General features: G+C 55.4%; 1 protein-coding gene across 1 annotated transcript; it reads left to right on the top strand.

The window, feature by feature from the left end:
- The first annotated feature begins 204 nt into the window (after positions 1-204).
- Positions 205-12,176, top strand: Osgin1 (oxidative stress induced growth inhibitor 1). The gene is made up of 8 exons (XM_059263935.1): positions 205-370; positions 2,339-2,473; positions 3,213-3,307; positions 7,368-7,472; positions 8,508-8,644; positions 9,005-9,196; positions 9,332-9,423; positions 10,867-12,176. Exons 4-8 carry the CDS (start codon positions 7,406-7,408, stop codon positions 11,813-11,815), a joined length of 1,437 nt encoding a protein of 478 aa, XP_059119918.1. The 5' UTR covers positions 205-370; positions 2,339-2,473; positions 3,213-3,307; positions 7,368-7,405; the 3' UTR covers positions 11,816-12,176.
- The last annotated feature ends 678 nt before the right edge of the window (positions 12,177-12,854 follow it).

Raw genomic sequence — 12,854 nt, 5'->3', positions numbered from 1 at the left:
CAGCCCCAACATTCCGTTTGCACTGACTGTGTAAACCACAGGACTGGGATGTACTCGGTGGTAGATGCATGCTTAGCATCTACGAAGCCATGGATTTGATCCACAGCCTTGAAAAAACAAACATGGAATCGGTATAAAAATTACTAAGGACACTTTACCCTATTGGTGGGTGGGGTACGCATGTGCGTGCACTTGTGTGTACAGGTGCAGAGGCCAGAAGTCAACAGCAAATGTCTTCATTGCTCTCCACCTTGTTTTTTGAGACAGAATCTCCTCCTGAGCCTGGAGCCCAGCATTTCAGCAAGCCTTGCTGACTAACAAGCACCCCCAAGATCTGCCTGTCTCTGCAACCACAGTGCTGGGATTGCAGGTATGCGTGACCAAATAGAGTTTTTACATGGATGCCATGGAACTGAACTTGGGTCCTCGTGTGTGTGCAGAGTGAGCCATCTCCCCTAGCCTTTTCCACCCAGCATTTATGTTCCCTCTCTAGGCTGGGATTGCCTTATGCACATTTTATAGACAGAATCTCAGAACGGAAGACAAGTTCCCTGAACAAGCTGACTCTCAGCCTCCATTCCTATAAGCTTTTAGTGCGAACGGGCTCCCGGGACGCACTTGTCCTAGAGGCTCATTTCTTATGAGTCTGAAGTTCGAGTTTCTCGGGAGCCTGTGTGTATTTTGCTAGCAAGCCTGCTTGCCTTCCCAAGTAGGGAGGATCATTAAGGACCCACATACCCCCAGGAGCTCTGAGGAGCAGCTCACTCCTGTCAGCCTGCTGGCTACACAGGTCCCCTCTGCACCCTCGGACAGTGCCCTTTGGCCTGCTTTCTGTGGCATCCATATCTATCTTCATCTCGATGGTTCTGCCGCTGATAACTGCTGGACAGGTAAACAAGGAAGGAGGAGAAAGTCCACAAAATACCTATCAGCCAACTCCAGTAAGGGCCAGGGCCATGGGCAGGGCCAGCCCAGAGAAAGACCAGTTTCTCTTTCCTGGCTTTCCAGGCCCTGGCTGGTCCCTGGCTGGCCCCTGGCTCCCTCCAGCCTCCCCCTTGGCAGCTGAGGCTCCAAAACAGGAGTCCCTGACCCCGGGTACATGCTCTCTTTGCCTCAGTTTACATATCCAAAAGCACGGGCAAGTTGCAGCCAGGTGCTGTGGGATGTGAAAGTAGAGAGGGTGATGTAGCCAGACCCAGCAGCACACATGTGCCCTCACTGAGCTCAGAGCTCCACTCCAGGTCCTGGTGTGGGGGAAGTACACTTTGAGACTGTAGAGGTGCAGAGAGGGGGTTCCTTAGCCCCAGGTCGCAAAGCACACCAGCACTGAGCTGAGGCCTGTAACAGGGACTCTCTGAAGCTTGCATTACCTGGTCCAATGGGCCCCTGCCACTGAGCCTCTGAGAGGAGTGTTTCAACAGAAGAGCTCAACCCAAGGCAGCTCCCATTCAGGCTGGGGAAGGTTGTGAGGCCTAGTGCAAATAGAAAGTGCAGAATGCATGTCCGTGTTAGGAAATGACCAAGAATTTTAAGGAAGACCCCAGAGCGTTAAACCAGGATTCTGATCACTGGGCCCTAAGCAAAAACTACAGCCCAGGATCCCCAGGGAGGAGGCCAAGCAGGCAGAGGAAGGAGCCTCCCAGAACTGATCCCTGGGCTGTGGGCTGTAGGTACCTGGCCTTTCCCTAAACCCAGGTCTGCAGCCAGCCTTGCTCACCCCACAGGTGCCTCCTACCTGTTCACCCAGGATGGCTTCCCTCTTCACCCACCCCTGCAAGAGGGGCCCCTCTGCCAGGTTGTGGTTGGGCACCACATTCTCCTTGGGGAACAGACTCTCCCAATGAGACTGCTAGTGCAAACTAGGCCTCAGAGATATGTGTGTGTGTGTGTGTGTGTGTGTGTGTGTGTGTGTGTGTGTGTGTGTGAATCCAGGGCTTTGAGCATGCTAGGAAAGTGTTCTGCTGCGGAGCCATCTCCCCGCTATGACCCTAGGTTTGAACATATGCGTATGAGTGCATGCGGGGGTTTTGTAGAGGGATTTTTTTTTTTAATGGTACTGGGGCTTGAACCTAGGGCCTTGTGCAATTCTAGGCACAGGCTGTACTGAACTATTTCCCCAGGACTCTATGCAGCATTTTGAACCATAATTTTTTTTAAGCCAGGAAAAACGAAATATCAAATTTTTAAATAAAAATGTGTGCTAGCAGCCAAGACTCTCTCAGCTAGAGGCTGTTCCACAAGGTGGGCCTAAGGATCCCATCTTACTTTACAACTGAAGGTTTCTTTACCTATCGTTTGTATTTATCCTTTCTTTTAAAATTTTTCTTTTTTTTCTTAGAAAATTGCATCAAAGTGTCATTTTCTTGATTAGTGAGTGTTTGGTTCTTAGAGGAAGAGCCTGACACCCACCCCCAATCCTGGTCCTGGTGGCAGAGAGGACCATGAGGGTGACAACTGATAATGATGAGAACAGGTAATGGCCACCAAGGTCTGTGCGGTGACCTAAACCCCTGCCCAACTTCCTTCTGTTAAGCAAATACTGAACACCTATGTGGAGTGCTATCCCAGCCAGCAATGCCGCCCCAGGGCCGGGCTTCTGCTCAGGGAGCTCAGAAACAGTTCAGCAGGTGCTGTGACCCCTCCAGGAAGAAGGTCTGTGAGGACCAGGGAGATGCCGCACAAACCCCTGACCCGCACACACCCCAGCCCAGGAAGGGATCCCACTCAACCCCACTTTTCAGATGAGGAAACTGAGGTTTGTCCAGAGCCACCAACCAGGAAGTTCAGCTTGGGGACTGTCAGGGGTCAGGCACTGCCAGAGTGCGCGCGTGCGCACACACAAGCTGCGGTGGAAGCCAGGTGAAAGAGCCTCCCTTCTGTCCTTGAGGGCCAGCGGGACAGTCATTTCAATTGCACATGGCCAAGTTGTCCCTCCTGTAGGGACGAGACCAGGTGATCTCTTTCAAGGGTCACTACTTCCTCCCTCAGACTGAGCCCAGGAAGGGAGCTGACCAGCAGGGGCCCTTTAAGGCTGGCCAGGGGCAAGTTCATTCACCCAGGGGCCCCTGCTGACTCACGCTTATGAAAGTGATTTTCCTGGCCCCGCCCCTGCCTCCGCCTCCTCCCAGCCCTGCAGTGAAATACCCCTGCTAGCCTTGGGCCTCTCACAGCCTCTGGGATCCCCAGGGCTAACGGGCATCCTGTTCCTGCAGCCGGGCACCGTGACCAAGTCCCTCACCGTGACCAAGTTCCTCTGAGTGTCCTGCCAACCCAGGCTCACCAGCTCCCTCCAGCTACTGCCCATCAGGTGAGTGGCCTGGACAAGACTGTGAGTGGGAAATGATAGCCAGGCAGGGGGAGCGGGGCAGTAAGGACTCTGGGAGTCCTCCCTGCACCGCCCAGCCATGGCCATGGCCAGGAGCCTGGGCCCCTCTCCCCAGTAGTCCCTAGCCCAATAGCCTCATCCAGCCCATGGAATAGTTGTTCTGACAGGAAGAAGTGTGGGTAGCCTTGCTGCTGGGAGCCATCCAAGGCCACTGTGTCTACAGCCCAGTGAGGTGCTGTGTCCTGTGTACTGGGCACAAATGGGCACAGACAAGGGTTCCTGGGCACTTGGCTTAGGGAAGGTGCTTGGAGAGCGTGGTGGGCCATGTAGGTGGGGCATTAGGAATCCTTGGGCTCAGGTGGGGCGGGCACTTGGAATAAGTGTTCTTTGTGACGAAGGCCAGGTAATACTTGGCTGACTGCACACTTCCTCATGCCCCAGGGCTTTGTGTCCCTAGCAGCTGTCACTGTTACTTGGTGCTTTGTTTGGGAATGGAGGGGAAGGGGACCAGACTAGGCGGTCTGAGACCTGGACAAGATGCTTCCTCCACCCTACCTCAGTTTCTTTCTCTGTGTAGTGGGGATAAGAAACCCCAGCTCTTGGGTGTCTCAGAGGCAAATGGTACATGGCCCCAGCCCTCCCCAGTGTGATGATTTCATAACCTCAGAAATATCTGCGGTGTGACCCCGGGGGCAGTTAGCGACACTTCTGAGAAACTCTACTTTTCATTTTTGTGTGCCTGTGCTCATACCTGCGGAGGTCAGCGGTCGATGCCTGGCGACTTCCTCAATCACTGTCCACACTTTTCCCTTTTATTATTTATTTATGTATTTATTTTATATATCTTTTTTTTTTCAAGACAGTGTTTCTCTGTGTAGCCCTGGCTGTCCTGGAACTTGCTCTGTAGACCACGAGGGCCCTGGTTAGTACGTGCATGGAAGACTACCTTATTTTTTAATTTTTTTTTTTTTTTTTTTAACTAGAGAGAGAAAGCTTGTGCAGAGGTCAGACAACCACCCTCAGGGGTCAGGGGTCAGTTTTCTCCTTCCGTCTTTATGTGGTTTCTAGGGATCAAATCAGGTTACCACCCTTATGTAACAAGTTACCTGCTGAGCCATTTCCCTGGCTCTTCCGGACTGAACCTGGAGGCTATCGATTTGGCTGACCGGCCAGTGATCTCCAGGGCACCTCCCCCCAGATCTGGGATTATAAACATCTGCTCTTTACAGGAGCAGGGGGAATCCGAACTCAGGTCCTTCTGAGCCATCTCCCTGGTCCTTCAAACCAGCAATTTCTAGTGTTAGCTTTTCTGTCAGCATTGCCGGACCAGAGGGACTCAGAAAGACACCATCATGTTAAAAAGGGGTTATTCTAAACTTGGAGGGTAGGGCGGGGTTCACTTCTGTAATCTGAGCACTTGGGAGGTGCAGGCAGGATGATCAAGAGTTCAAGGCCATCTGAGGTTTATTGTTGTTTAAAGCCAGCCTGGACTACATGATACCCTGACTCAAACAAACCAGGCAGCTTACTCCAACTCTACAAACTAAAGCCGGTGAGCGGAGCTCACAGGAGTATGGAGGACTTGTTTGCTTTATAACTTTGTAGCTGTAGTAGTTTGTGGGTGGTGGTGAGGGTGAGCAGCTTGGAGGATGTGACCTCTGGGGTCCAGGCCTGGTGGTGGTGACCTCATATGTATGGCATCCAGCTGCTCCAGGTGAAGGATCTGCCAGCTGTGCTGGGAAAGGGGCTGGTCCTGGAGTGCAAAGTCCTCTAGTGTGTTAGCTCCTCCTATTTCCTGTGAAGCAACTTGAGCATCCCCTTGGATCTGGCCTGTGTGGACAGGGCCTCCTGCTGGCATCACTGAGGAGCTGTATGCTGGGGTATTACAGAGAAGGAAAGAGTGGGCACCTCAGGGCTCTGGGGATAGTTGGCACGCTTTTTTCAGGGATGTTGGAATGTCTGGTAGGGTTCTGCCCACAGAGATCAAATGTTCAGTTCTGTTATCTGCCTGCTCTGAAACTTAGGGGGCTCGCATTTTCCCCTGGAGCCTCAGTCTCCTCATCTGAGAAGTGGGTTATCATGAGGATGAAAGGAGATAATGTACAGGAAACGTGCCTGCCAGGATGTTACACTCTGTTGCTCCTGTTCCTGGGGACAGTGAAGATAGGAAGGGAGGAACCCCAGGTCCTTCGATGTGCATTGGGGAGGGGTCTGCCCTCCAGGAACTACTGCCTGAATCTCCAAGGCTCTGAGCACAGCTGCACCTTCTAGTCAGTGAGAAACTGACCTGCAGCAGGCCACTGGGGCCAGACTCTGCTGCAGGGAAAGGGGACAGCTGCATGCTGCAGGAGTCTGCAGCCCCCTACACCTGCAGGAGCACAGAGAAGGCTCTGGAATGGGGTGGCCCCGCTCGGTGGAGGTGGAACAGGCTCCTTGCAGCAAAGCTCCCCAGCCTCTCTACCTGTAAATTGGGAGTGATCAAAAGCGTACTTGTAACACCCAGATAAGTGTTATAAGCATAAACTGGTGTGTGTAGAGGGTTTGGCCCTTGAGTGGAAACAGCTGTATGGCAATGCCTGGTGTCGGCTGCTACAATTATGGCCATTGGTCATGTTACCCCATTATCCTCTTAGGCCCTGTGTGGGGAAGGCCGTGGTGTGGTCTCCAATATCAGCAGGAAGCCACCTGCACTCTCCAGGGAGGAGGAGGACACAGTGGGTCCTGGGGACATAGGGCCCATCTTTACAAGTCAGGGAAGCTGTCCCAAAGCCTGAGCACAACTGAGACCAGAAAGATGGTTCTTGGCCAGCCCACCCATGGGATCACAGTGAGGTGCAGGGGCACGACCCACTGGCGAGCTGTTCCTCCTCCGAGGCTCACCCTCACAGCCACCAGCGGAGGAACACTGAAATGCCAGCACCAGGGACTGGCTGCTGTGAGGTCAGTTGTCCTGTCTGACTGGTTGGACTTGCCTGGTAGGCGATGCTGGTGTTTGTGTCCCAGCACACAAGTCCCACTCAGCCCCAGCTGCGTTTCGTTGGCCCGTGAAGGATTTGTGAAAAGGTGCGTCATTGACTGGCCACTTTTCCAAACTAGAGAGTTCATATACAACCCCCAGATTTCCGCCTCCTCTGTAAGAGTTCTGGGGATGTGACCTCAGACCAATGTGCTGCCACTAGGTGAATCTGCAGCCTTAATCATCAGTTAGACTTAGGTTAAAGTCCTGCCCAGGGTCAGCATGGGAGGGGCAGGCCACTGGAGGAGCTCGTCGTCCCTGCTCCCCCATCGGGGCTCAACATTGTTTGTGGCCCCCTGGTTATGGACACAGGGCTGTGGCTCCTGGGGGAGGCTGCCCCGCCCCTGCTGCCCGCCTGGGAATGCCGCTCTGGTGCTTTGAGCAGTTAGGCACTGTGGTCAGCAGGGGGCGCATGAACTCTAGAACCCGGGGCTTGCTGGCATTTTCCCAAATCCAGTTGTCAAGAGTCTCCCCAAGTCCAAGGTCCAGTCCCACCCTGGGCAGGAAGTCAGGCAGGGCCTTCCCGGCAGTAAATCCACCCAAGCAGGTGTTCCAGAATATTCTACTGGCACAGCCTACAGAGGCTTAGGTCTGGGAATGAACCACCAGTAAGGAGGCTACTGTGTAGGCCAGTTGGGTAGTAGCACTGCAGCTACCAAAGAAGTCTTCTTGTCTTGCTCCCCGCCCCCCACTGGGCAGGGAGTCCCCTCCCTGAGGTGAAGTGGGGAGATGGATGGCATAAGGCTCAGCAGAGATAGTGGTTCCCGGTCCCCAGGCGCTAGAGAGGAGGGCAGGTGCCCCGTGTGGCTGGGGACAGGCATGTTGGATTGCAGAGAATGTGGGAGGAGAGGAAGGCAAGATGAGGCATATTGTGGCTGCCCCCTGGGGCCCTGTACTCCGTGCTGAGCACCAGAATGCCCCTGAGAATTGGCCATGCAGTCCCTCAGCCTGATCACAGGGGATGCCCCTGAGAATTGGCCATGCAGTCCCTCAGCCTGACCACAGGGGCTTCTCTTTGCTCTCCAGGTCCGCTGCCAGCCTCAAGCTGAACTCCAACCCCAGCTATGAGCTCCTGGAGGCGTGACTCCCTCAGGGCCAGCAGCTCGGAGCCCCTCCCAGTGGTCATCATCGGTAAGTGTCACCCTGGCAGGGTAGGGGGTACACTGGTGCTCTGGGGACCCCTGGGTCTGAGGCCAGGAAGGCTGATGGCTGTCTTTAAATGAAACTGATGTGGTTACTGTGGCTGTGTGCATAAAACATTACACCGTTACCCGGTGTCCACAACTGTGCACAAAGATAGGACCCATGGTTCCCTGTCCTCAGTTCTGCAAAACTGAGAAAGAGAATTCAAGAACCAGGTGGAACCACATGAATGAACATTTTAAAAGTGAAAAACTGGGGCTGGAGAGATGGCTCAGAGGTTAAGAGCACTGTTTGTTCTTCCAAAGGTCCTGAGTTCAATTCCCAGCAACCACATGGTGGCTCATGACCATCTGTAATGAGATCTGGCACCCTCTTCTGGCCTGCAGGGATATGTGCAGAGAGAACACTGTATACATAATAAATAAATAAATCTTTAAAAAAAAGTGAAAAACTGATGGATATCAGTAAGAGCAGGGGAGAGCTGATAAGACAGGCAGAGGAAGCTCTGATCCAGCTAGGAGGAGCTTCGGTCCACGCAGACTCAGAAATAGCCATCACCCCCCATGCACAGGGCTTGAAGCAGTCCTTCCCACTGATGGACTGTCACCTCTGAGTCTCAGCCTCATTGTCACAGCCCTCTGAGCTACACCCCCATCCTCCTTTTACTTTGGATGTGCCCAGGCTGGCCTTTACTTCAGATCCTCCTGCCTCAGCCTCCCAAGTTTCAGGCTTGCATGGCTGTAGAGTCTGTCTCTCCGAGTGAGAAGCCCTGCTTAGCCCTTTGTCGGCTGTGTGAACATAGGCCACTTGCTTAACCTCTCTCTGCCCGTTTCCTCACTGGCATCACCACAGAAGTGCACTTAGAGACCTTTCACACAGGAAGCTCTGACCACTGTTCATGACTTTATTTCTTGGTCATTATTATGCGTGGCATCTGACACAGAGTAAGGGCTTGGTGAATGTTTCACAGGATGCAGGCGTAGCCAGCCAGGTTGAGTCTTGCTGATCCCCCTGTCTCTGCAGGCAATGGCCCCTCGGGTATCTGCCTGTCCTACCTGCTCTCTGGCCACATCCCCTACGTGAAGCCAGGTGCCATCCACCCCCATCCTCTGCTGCAGAGAAAGCTGGCTGAGGCTCCGGGGGTCTCCATCCTGGACCAGGTGAGTCTGACACACGAGTGTGGGAGGGGTATTCTCCTCGGGAAAAGCCAGGGCTCCCTGGAAAACCAAGCACAGAGCAGAGGCGCCCACAAAACCAACCATAAAACAGGTTGGAGCAGCTGGGCTGGTTTTCCGAGACTGCTGATACCATGTCAGCTAACTACGCATTTGATCCGTGGGTCTCAATGAGGGACTCCCTCTAAGAACACTCACTGGGGCCCCTGGGCTCCCAGAGGGATCACAGTGACAGTCCCCCCAAAATACCCAGCAGAGAGGTCTCTGTGTAATCAGTTCCTCTTAGTCTCAAAGTGGGGCTCTGCTATCCTCTGGGGGTCCCATTGACCTGTGCCCCCTCTTCAGGACCTGGAGTACCTTTCGGAAGGCCTTGAAGGCCGAAGCCAGAGCCCTGTGGCCCTGCTCTTTGATGCCCTCCTGCGCCCCGACACAGACTTTGGAGGCAGCATGGACTCGGTGCTCTCCTGGAAGCGGCAGAAGGAACGTGCTGTTCCCCACCTCGTCCTGGGGCGGAACCTTCCTGGGGGCGCCTGGCATGTGAGTGTCCCCTTGGAGCTATCACAGTTCTCCTTATACCTCCTTTTCTTCCTGTCTCCTCTCCTGCCATCTGTCCCAACCCTGGGAGGGGGCGCTATCCGTCCAGGCTGGGCCTGAGAACGCCTTTCTCTGCAGTCCATTGAAGGTTCCATGGTGACCTTGAGCCAAGGCCAGTGGATGAGCCTCCCAGACCTACAGGTTAAGGACTGGATGCGGAAGAAATGCAGGTAAGCCCCACCCCCCTCAGGAGGCTGGGTGGGCAGAGGAGACTCCCCGACACACAGATCCAACTGGCCTCTCTGGTTCTGCCTCTGGTGGACTGTGTCCCTGCAGATGAGGAGGGACGTCAGGTGCTTGTAGCCTCCCCTTTACATGGCCCTGTCATTGCCCTAAAGGGGCCATGTCCTTGGTTCAGCAAATACCCTACCCTAGTGATCCACTGCCAGCCACTTGCCTCTGTCCCGTGTGCCACTGTGAGAAACACTCCTACAGGTAGCCTCTTAGGACAGTTCTAACAGTTTTCACAAAAGACAGGAGAGGGGAATGATGGACAGACAGACAAATTCTATAGCTCCTGGGTGGCCTGCGAGCATCCTAGCCTTTGAGTCACCCTTAGCCAGATATCCCTGCACTGGGTGACTGCAGCCATGTGGAGTCATACAACCAGGTACAGGAAGGTCTGAGGTTATGCTAAGCCAACTTCCCCCTCCAGCATCACAGACCCTGCAGCCACTATCCCTGGAAAGGGAAGATACAATCAAAATGGCAGCAGAAATGATGATGCAGCCCCCCCCCGCCCCGCCCCTACACACATACATACACACACACACACACACACACACACACACACACACACACACATCCTCCTATGCCTTTCCTGTGTGACCCAGGACCTGCTAGGGGCTTCACTGGGATATTGTAAAGTTCACATTTCAGAATGTGACTCACGGGGTTGGGGGTTGGGAATTTAGCTCAGCGGTAGAGCAACTTGCCTAGCAAGTGCAAGGCCCTGGGTTCGGTTCTCAGCTGGGGATGGGGGGGGGGGGGGTTGGGGGTGACTCACATAGAAAAGGATAGGGAAGCCCTGAGTACCACTGAGGAGTGCCTTGCCATGGCACTCAAGGCCGGTTCAGAGGCCACTGCCCAGCCCTCCACTGCCCCCCATCCCTCCTCCCTCCCCCTCCTCCAGTACAGCCCTGCTCTGAACTCTAGCTGTATAGACTCTTGGCCTCATTCCGAACTTCATAGACATGAGATCTCACTACATTTACATAGAGCTTTTGAGTTTTATTTTGGGTCTTGTCATGCAAGGCTGGCCTTAAACTGGTGATCCTCCTGCCTCAGCCTCTTGAGTGCTGGTAGTCACCAGCTTTTGGACAATAACATCACTGGCTGGCCAGCCCAAACAAGTCACCCCCATGCTCAAGTTCCAGTCTAGGCCCTTGGTTTGCACCCAACCTTGTAGACTCTCCCAAGGCCTCATGGGATGTTCCTGACACACTTACCAGTAGGGAAACTGAGGCACAGCGAGTTTCAAGCTCCCTATGTTAGCTCCACTTTCCACGAGGGACATCAAAGCCTGGCCCCTGCTGGGAGTGCTGTTACCACGGGTATTGCCTACCTCCATGCCTGTCTCTGACACCCAGCTCCCACATCTGCTTCCTCCTCAGAGGTCTCCGTAACAGCAGAGCCACAGCCGGCGACATCGCCCACTACTACAGGGATTATGTGACCAAGAAGGGTCTGAGCCACAACTTTGTATCTGGTGCTGTAGTCACTGCTGTGGAGCAGGCAGAGTCTGAGCCTGGCAGTCCTGAGGCCCAAGCACCCAGCCCCCTCTTCCAAGTGAAAGGCTATTTGACTGCCAAGGACCACAGCCACCAGCCCTTCTCACTGTGGGCCCGTAACGTGGTCCTGGCCACGGGCACCTTTGACAGCCCAGCCCGGCTAGGCATCCCCGGAGAGACCCTGCCCTTTGTCCACCACGAGCTGTCAGCCCTGGAGGCAGCCCTGCGGGCAGGCACCGTGAACCCAAACTCAGACCCGGTGCTGATCGTGGGCGCTGGGCTGTCTGCGGCCGATGCTGTCCTCTTTGCTCGCCACTACAACATCCAGGTGATCCATGCCTTCCGCCGGTCTGTCCATGACCCTGGCCTGGTGTTCAACCAGCTGCCCAAGATGCTATACCCTGAATACCACAAGGTGCACCAGATGATGCGTGATCAGTCCATCTTGTCACCCAGCCCCTATGAGGGCTACCGCAGCCTCCCTGAGCACCGGCCTCTGCTCTTCAAGGAGGATCACCAGGCAGTGTTCCAGGACCCACAAGGGGGCCAGCAGCTCTTTGGAGTCTCCATAGTGCTGGTCCTCATTGGCTCCCACCCCAACCTCTCCTACCTCCCCAGGGCAGGTGCTGACTTGGTCATAGACCCAGATCAGCCACTGAGCCCCAAGAGGAATCCCATTGATGTGGACCCCTTCACCCATGAGAGCACTCACCAGGAGGGCCTATATGCCCTGGGGCCACTGGCTGGGGACAACTTTGTGAGGTTCGTCCAAGGTGGGGCCTTGGCTGCTGCCAGCTCCCTGCTGAGGAAGGAGACCAGGAAACCACCCTAACATCGGCCAGATGCCCTGACACCAGGCCCTGAAGAGATGGGGCTCACTACAGCCCGGCGGGACATGAGCCCATCTAAAGATTTCTCATGTGGGGACCAGTCTCCCCAGCAGGAGATGAAGACTAGAGCCCTGTGGATGGGCTGTCTGGCCCAGAGGCATGGGGAACACAGGCTACCCCATCCTCAGGCTAGTCAAGGCCCACGGTGAGAGCAGCAGCCATAGGCCAGAGAAGCCTTGGCCTGGGCCCCCTTGAAGCTATCAGTGTGTGCTGGAATCACGGGGCCAGCTGAGTGCCCAACTAGGAGGACTCCAGGCCTAACCTTTCAGAACCAGGTCCATAATAAAACCAACAGTGCCTCCACTGTGCCTGAAGAGTCTGTGCTTGAGGGGTGGCTGGGCAAACAGACCCCGTACTGGGCCCCTGGGTAAGGCCTACCACAGCAGGAAAACAAGGGATGGAGCCCCATGGTGCAGCAGACCTAGGCACGGTGTTGCAGACTCTGGAGAGTCTGGGCAGGGACTGATGCTTCCAGAAGCCTGCGGCTGTCCTGTGCACCCTATAGTCCCCTGGTCTGCTCTCACCTCCCTGTTACCTGCCTCAGGGCCTTTGCGCAGGCTGCTGTCCAGCCCTGGGCCCCCTATGCATGTCTCTTGAGTCTGAGTCACTTGCACAATTCTCCCCATTTCGCTCTGCCTTCAGGGCAACTGGCGTCCGCGGGTGGAGGAGGGGAGGAAGGGACGCGGGGAGGACCGGCCGGCAGAGGGCGCTCAGGGCTCGCTGGACACCAGCACCACGGGGGAGGGGACCGGGGGTCAGCGGGACCCTGGTGGGGACCGGGACACAATCCTGGGGGCCCCCACCCTCCTCCACACCTGCCCGCAGCCCCGTGTGCACGAGGCCATCCCCCCTCTGCGACTGTGCCAGAGTCCGGCCGCCGGACCCCGCGCCCCCGTGGGCAGTCCCCTGCCTCCGCTCTTGGCCGGCGGGGTGGGGGCGGCGGGCGCGGAGCACGTGGCTCGGGGTCCGGGGAGCCCCCCC

Source organism: Peromyscus eremicus, chromosome 5, assembly GCF_949786415.1.
Source record: "Peromyscus eremicus chromosome 5, PerEre_H2_v1, whole genome shotgun sequence".
NCBI lineage: Eukaryota > Metazoa > Chordata > Mammalia > Rodentia > Cricetidae > Peromyscus > Peromyscus eremicus.
Note: the sequence above shows the minus strand (reverse complement) of the source record. Positions and strands in the feature narration are given on the sequence as shown.